This window comes from Corapipo altera, unplaced genomic scaffold (genome assembly GCF_003945725.1).
Source record: "Corapipo altera isolate COAL_440 unplaced genomic scaffold, ASM394572v1 69, whole genome shotgun sequence".
NCBI lineage: Eukaryota > Metazoa > Chordata > Aves > Passeriformes > Pipridae > Corapipo > Corapipo altera.
The window spans coordinates 1,781,762-1,789,606 of record NW_020884908.1 but is presented as its reverse complement, the minus strand read 5'-3'; the positions used below and the strand labels follow the sequence as shown (position 1 = coordinate 1,789,606).

Genomic DNA, 7,845 nt, shown 5'->3' with positions numbered 1-7,845 from the left:
AAAATACTTGCCTGAAGAGTCACGGACAGAACATAAAAACCAGCTTATCTGAAAACTCAAGAGATGCAGTGCAACAAATATATGTATTTATTCTTTTTTTTTTTTTAAATAACTGTGGCAGAATAATTGCAAATATCTTTTTTTTTTTTCCCCAAGTATGTACTTTTGCTTATTGATTTGGCATCCAGGGTTTTTTTTCCCATCAGTTCCTCCTAGGATAGATAGAGTGATCAAGTATTCAGAGCTACTAAACCTTATTAGGTGTGTAACACAGTGGACTAATTCAGTCATAAACATAACCCCTAAAGCAAATACACAGGAATACTTTTTTGTTCATAGCTGTATTTGAGAAAAAGCCTCTTTTTTTCTTTTTGGCATCTTGCTCTTTCAGTCAAAGTGGATTGTGTTTTCCATTGTTAGCCTTTCCGAAAAAAAGCAGTTACAAAAATTACTTAATAAAAACATACTTTCATATTTCAATGCAGTTTGTACATCAGTTTCTCAAAGACTATTCTAGAAAAGTCAGCTTGTTCAACCTAATACAAGAAGAAGGTCAAGTATGGAAAATTAGAGTAACAAAACCATACAGTAAAAATAAGAATGTCTGTAACACGTAGTGGTTAGTTGTAAAGAAGTGAACAAAAGTAAAAACCTCCCTAGAAGTTGTAGAGCTACACAGGTCCTATATTTTTATAGCAGGCATATTTTCTACCACAGCCTTGATTTTTATTACTATATATTTTTTAAATAACTTACAATAATAATGAGTTTGCCTACCAGCAGCCAACTCAAAAACATATTGGAAAAAGAAAAAAACCACAGCCACTATTATAGTGGTGGAGAGAAACTCTCCTCAGCAGCCAATTTGTTGTGTCCAGTCCTTTCCCTTCTCAGCAATCCCAATCAGGCAAACTTCTGGGCTATAATCAGCTTATTAGCAATGGGAGCTCTTCAATGCAGGCTTGGGTTTCACTGAAAGGAATGGTGACTATTTCCCCTTTGCAATCTGCTGCAAACTCTGCAGTCCTCATAGCATCAAGCTGCAGCAAAAAAGGAAGAATATTTCATCCAGGTGTGAAATGATTCATAGGCGGCATCTGAGATCTTCAAAGGGTTCTGTCAGCACTGTTCTCAATCAATACTTAAGCCTGAATCACAGCTGAGGGGGCTGTGATTTTATCTCATCTGTCAGATGTGAGAAGCTGCCTGTTTGTTCTTGAGTAAACTTCTTTCACCGTTGCTGACACAATATCGCAACTGACTGCACATTGTTCATCACTTTGAAAGCCACTCAGTGTACAGAAGAATAAACCAAGCCATGCCCCTTGGTAATCCACATAATGTAGCAACACCAGACATTTTGTGCACTAGACTCTGCCCAGAAGCGCTGACCTGAAAGGAAAAGGGAAATGTAAATAGGTAAAGACAATCATTAGAATGATGTAAATCTTCTCAGACAGCTTCGGAGTGCCTACGAAAAGGATCCTGTGAAGCTGAGATTTGTGTTACCACAGATTTTCATCTTGCCACCTTGTGTAACGTGGAGTTGTCTGTGCCCTGATGTAACTTTCTGTCTCCTCCTCGAAATAAGTGGAATTAATCAAATGCAATCGTTTCGTCCCCTCGTGATATTCCAGGAAAACCCAACATGGCCTAAGGAGAATCCTTAGGGTTGTGGTGTTCGATGTCTCTTTGCAGTGCTGCAGAGTGTAAGAGTTGGGATGTTGTATCCATGGGTACCTCTAGATGTTCACACACCAGCCGCCTGCAACGGTGACAAGGACACCTGACTAATGGCCAGTTCCTTGGCATATCATCAGTTTTAAGAGTAAAGTGGAGGTATGGCTTAGGGGGGAAAACACAGACTTCCTACATCTGCTTAATTCTGCATCTATTTGTGCACCTGATTAGTTTTCTCTGCTGCCATGAATTCAACTTAAAGAAAAAAGGAGAAATTAAAATTCAAATGGCAAAGCATGGTCTAAAACGATGTCATAATGGTTCATGTATCCTTCCATAGCTAGTAAAAATGAAAGACTTGATGAGGCTATATTCAACCAGCAGTAGAAGAAAAGCCAAAAATATGATTTTGATGATATTTGTTTTCCCAGCCTGGACTCTAAATTGTTAACTGGTTTCATGAATGCATTTGGCCCAGAGTGATCTTTGTGCAAACCTCAGCCCTGTCTGAAAGGCTGGTGCATAAAGGGACACAGCTGCTGTGAAAACATCTGCTTGGAAACCAGAGTGCTCTGTACTTGTAAGGGGATAGAGGTTTCTTGGAGTTTAGAAAATATTTTTTTCCTACACTGAGTAACACAAGAAATTAAGATACAAAATTACTTATTCTAATTTCCATTTCCTGAGGGAATGAAGGACTGAAAGGGCTTAAGATAAAGACCGATTGTTCTATATTTTTCCAAGAGTCCCAGACTGGAGAGAGGATTTACAATGATACTGTGCTCCATCTGTTGAAACACATAGTGTGCCATTTGGTTTTAACTGTTTGATGCTTGCTCTGTATCCCATTCTGTTTGTTTATTGATCCGGGTAACCTCTGACACAAACCTCAGCGTCTTCCATCTGTCCTTTTCAATGTGATTCTCGGGACTTTCGCTTTCATAGGAAGCCAAGTAAAGTGCTGCAATCAGAAGAAAATACATTATGTTAGGCCTATTGGCATTTTAAAATTTGCTCTCCCTGAAAAGTGGACTGAGTTAAATGAAGCAGGCATGTATTATCCGTCTCCCAGATTAGGGCTCCAGAATCCCATTAGGAAGTATAGCATTGCCTATAATTGTGCCCAGACGATACTAACAAACTGTGTATGAGAACAAAGACTACCCTGAGGGGGCAAAAAACCAACTAGTGGAAACTCAAATGCATGAGTAGAAGAAAGCACTCAAAAGGAAAAAAAATTGAGCCCAGGGACACGTTGTTTTGTAAGTAACCAGTGAAGTCCCTCTTTTCTTTCTCAAGCAGCTCCCTTTAGTGCAAAGTATCCTGAAAATTCATATAAATACATTTCATATGACATTTAGAGGGACCACATCAATTTTTTTCATTCCATTTCAGAGAAAAGGACAATGTTGACTATCACAGACCACATGCATATAAAAAAAAATCTTATCTTCTCTGCCATTTGTAAGGGAGAAGGGTTGTTTACTTGCCAGACAGAGATGTCTCAGGACAAACTGTTTACTGTGAGGAAGCCACAATTTAACGTGGAAAAGATTAATCAGTGGCCAGTGACATCAGACCTGCAGGAAGTCCAGAGCTCCTTACCATCATCACTGAAGACTGGGACAGTAAGCAAATACTGCAGAATCTTCCAATCCCTTTCAAAAGGACACTCCACTTGCTTCCATGTCATAAATTCACTGACTTGTTTTGCCAATTCCCAAAATTTCTGTCAGAATAGAAAACAGAAGAGGTGTTATATGTTGAACTGCACTACTTGCTTTGAACACTTTTTCAAAAAGAGAGAGAGATCTTGGTTTTGAGTCTAAGCCTTGGACTGTCCCCAGGTTTTAAGATAGAATTGAAAATTAGCTGACTCAACAACTCAGTTTCTAACTTTTGCGTTCATGTTTCAAACTGCTCTAACTTCCCACTCTTTCACCTTGGTAAAATTGCTGTTATTTATGAATACAAATATAGCAGATCATGAACTGCACTTAGTTTCTTTTCAAGGAGCTGGTAACACTTCTTATGCCAACCTTTAACTTTGATGATGCTCCTGCTTTATGTTTTGCAATGAAATACTTGGTGGTTTTCACATCAGAAGTCTCTAGATGCTTAATACTGACATTTCAAAATTCAGATGTTTTTTCTTAGTTAGTTAATCTGAAATGCTCTATTTTCTTGCTGGAAATGTATGCCAAAAATAAACCCTCTCCAGGTAGTGTGTTGATGTCATTCATTGATAAACTCTTTCAATTAAAGTTTAACATGCCTCAAGTGCACATGGATTCCTTGGGCAAAAGCACATTCCAGATTATCTCACAGCCGAGTTTTAGAATCAGGATAATTCAGGTCAATGACTACAAGTCAAATGCACTGTAATTTTGTGTGAATGATCCAGGCTTCTTAAAACTGAAAGTACCAGAAAACAAAGCACTGGGTAATCCACACTGTTGGGTAACAAGCATGAAATCAGAGGCACAACTACTGGAAGACAAGAGACTCAGAACTCCTTCACTGCTGCTCTATCATATGTTTCTTCAGAGACAATCTCTGATTTACATGTATGAAAATACTGCCTACATATCCTGTCAAAGAAGGAACTCACCTTTTATATGAGCATTTAAAAAATAAGCTCTAAAATACTACTTTAAATGATTTTGTCATTAAGTATAATAAACTTGTGAATTGAAACATTGAGATGAATTTGAGCACTCGGAAAAAGTTCTGACTCTTTTCTCCACTAAAAATTTATGAATATTGAAAGTTTCAATAGACACTCAATCTTCAAAAAAACTGCTTCTTCCTGACTATGTCCCAGCTCCTCTGAGAAGTAACAGATATACTCAAATTCCAGTCTAATTTTGCTCTTCCCAGAATCCAGCGGAAGTTGGACTGTGGTTTTCTTTTAAAGGGGCTGGCCCTCTATCAATACCCCACCCAGTGCTCTACTTACTTCAAAGTTGACATGACCATTTGGAAGACGATTGGCACAACCCTCATTGAGGAAGTAAATATCTTTGATCAAGAGGCTGAAGAAAGGTATCACGATCTAAGGAAAGAACAACGTTATTCTCAGTCTGGTCCTGAAACAAGACATAATGCTCGACAGAGAAAAATAAAAGGAAGCTGGGTGGTACAAAAGATAAACAAAATACCAAAGGACTAAGATCTCTGTGATATATCTCTCTCTCACCACATAAAAATTTTGCATTCACTACATTTTAAAATACATGATGTCTCTTCACAAAGTCCTCCCTTAAATGGCAAGCTAATCCCTATAATTTTACTTTCATCTCTGTGCCAAACTGCTTCCATTAACTTGAACTCCTCTTGGCGACGTAGCTCCCTCAAGATCACAACCAAAGCACCCGTTAGCACTTCACTGTTTCTCAGCTGTGGCTATGAGACGTGTTTAGAACAACAATATGCCTAACATTTTGTTTCTATGTCATGTCCCTCTCGTTTTCATTTTTTCATTCTTCCTTGCAGATTCCAGAAGATAAATGCTCAGAGGTGCCTACTTCTTACATGTAATCCCTGCAGGTATCTCATAGTGTAGCTTTCCCTCTTGACAGGATGTGCTTGGTAAATGAGGGGAGATGCATTAAAGCACAGCAGGGAAAATTTGGGGCTAGCAGCACAAATGGTTTTTGAACTACAACTCCCTGAGCTCATGCAAGAAATTGAACTTTGGTACTTATTGGCTTGAAATGAAGCATTTCTTGCCAACTGAGCAAATCAGAGTGTTTTTCTTTGGAGAACGCTGGAACATTCTCACATTCTTAAAGTGGTTCTATTTTAATTTTCATCCTACTAAAATTTTCACAGCTACACATCCTTCTTACAACTGAGGATAAAACAAATACCCCTTATCACTATTTTCATGGAAGACTTCACTGCAGTTTTTCAATAGTTGTATAAAACTCATTTTTCTCTGAAAAGAAGTAAACATCTTAAACTTCTGGTACTTTGAATGATATCTGAACAGATCCTTTGGACTCAGAAAAAAATTCCCTGTATAACAACAGTATAGACCAGCTGAGAGCACATGGATTTGCTTCATCTCCCTGGCAGTTCACTCTATGAACAATAAGATCAGATTTATTAAACACAGTCCTAATATGATATGCAGTTGATGAGCAACTGCTTCTAAGTGGAGAGCAGCTAGGAAGCTATTTGGTTCTTTTCCACAAGAACTACAACTGAGATTCTGCATTAATGTATGACAAAATAGAGTTTATTTCTCAAAAGCTAATTCATTTTAAGACTAAAAAAAAAATATCATCTCTATTAATGCATAGTTCACAGTCACCCTTGAATCTGGAAGGTGGATTTTAACCCAGTGCATTGCACAAACACCAGATTAATGTCACCATTCTCACTAAAAAACTCCAGAGTATATTTAAAGTTCATCTGAAGACTATAACACAGGAAGGGAATTCCACAGCTCTGTCTAGATTCGAGTTTTAGAAAACCTTTTCTGAGCAAGTTTTAAAGTATTTTCACCCTAAGCCATAAATCACTTAAAATGTAGCACAAGTAGCAGCTATAAGAACACATTGCTAGCAACCTCATTTCAGCCCTTAGCCTTTCCATCTGTTTTACTGGTTTGTGAGATACAGTTCTCTGTCAAAAAAAAAAAAAGAGCTGAGGCACTATACTTACTTTATTTAAACAATCAAAGCAACCATTTAATGTCTGCAGCTCTGTCAGGACCAAACTGGACTGGCAGCCCTAAGAGGCTTTTTACAACCCCACCAGAGGTAGAGTCGTTTAGAGTCAGAATTCCAGGATAAAAGTTTACCATGCAATGGAACAAGCACATTTCATTTTCCCTCCTGCCAAGTCCTTTGTAAACATACCTTCTCTCTGTTGCTATGAGCTGTCAGGGATCTTTGAGTGGCTCCACGCAGAGCAGTTCGGTAATTATAAAAATTGCTGGAAGGGTCCATCTGATGCTACAAGGCATGAAGGAATTAAAATAATGAGATAGTGGTATCACCACACACAATCCTTTTTTAATTGAGCAGCTATTTTAAAAAAGGGAAAGGTCTTCTGAACAGCACCCCCAGTACAGCTTTTTGGAGGACTGTGGTATCTCTTTATCTGTTCATTTGATCAGAAGAGAACTTTATTTTAAAAAATATTTACTCAGCACAACAAGGGATCCAATACAAGTCAGGGGCAGGAAAGAAAAGGCAGGCTTCATGGACCTCCTTTCTCTCTCAAAAAAGAAGGTAGCTCAAATCTAATTCAAAAGTCAAAACCATGAAACAAAGAAAACAATGGGTTGGCACTAATATTCTGCTCTTCCTAATATGCAGGTTTCTCAGAGCTGATCCATTTGCAATGGCAAAACAAGATCAGACACCTAAAGCTGGTAGTGCCCCCACCTCACTGCTCCACTGCTCACCTTGATGACTGGGATGACTGCATGGCTCACAAAGCATGACCTTAACCAGCAAAGTCCAGCCTACATAAGCGGGTCAAAGGAAATAGGACTGTAATCCTGAGCTGTGCAGCCACCCTTAACGCAAGGAAGGTTATTTTCCACCCAAGGGTGGGGGAAGGGAGCGTGAGGTGGCTACAGTGACCCAGTTTTAATCTGTTGCCAGAACACAAGTCCAATCTCCTGATGATATTAATAAATATTTCATGCTTGTGTCAAGTACAAAACATTACGTTACCTTACTAAAAAATAACCTGAATTAACTAATTGTCATTTACAGCAGGATAATTAGGTAGCTGGCAAATAATCTCTTGGGTAAATCACAAACACGTACAGTGCTGCACCCACATGATCTTTGACCAAGTTCTCTACCATCTGAAGGTAACTGTCAATCAATTAATTCAAGACAAATCCCTCTGAAAGCACAAGGCACCTGCCTTACAGCTCAACTTGATTTTCAAAGGCAGAACTGCATAAGGTCAGTCTACACAATCCCTCTCAAATATATCTCCCTTTAAAGGGCTTACCTACTTTTTTTTCATAATTCTTACGAGGTGGTTTTGGAAATTAAAAAACCTAAACAAACAAACTTCAATTTCTTTCTTCCAAATCAAAAGAGCAGAAGTCAGCTGGACAATTCTTATTATGCCTTCTAGAACTTCCATTAACAGCACAAATATACAAAATTAAACACGCCATAATGAAGCCAA

General features: G+C 38.4%; 1 protein-coding gene across 1 annotated transcript in view; it reads right to left on the bottom strand.

The window, feature by feature from the left end:
• Nucleotides 1–375: 375 nt before the first annotated feature.
• RASGEF1B (RasGEF domain family member 1B) overlaps nt 376–7,845 on the bottom strand; it is a 32,230-nt gene continuing 24,760 nt past the window's right edge. Inside the window, exons 10-14 of the mRNA XM_027652897.1 lie at nt 6,549–6,644; nt 4,640–4,735; nt 3,286–3,409; nt 2,569–2,641; nt 376–1,392 (exon numbers count right to left, since the gene is read on the bottom strand). Coding sequence (XP_027508698.1) covers nt 1,368–1,392; nt 2,569–2,641; nt 3,286–3,409; nt 4,640–4,735; nt 6,549–6,644 — 414 coding nt within the window. The 3' untranslated portion in view covers nt 376–1,367. The remainder of the gene's footprint in view (nt 1,393–2,568; nt 2,642–3,285; nt 3,410–4,639; nt 4,736–6,548; nt 6,645–7,845) is intronic.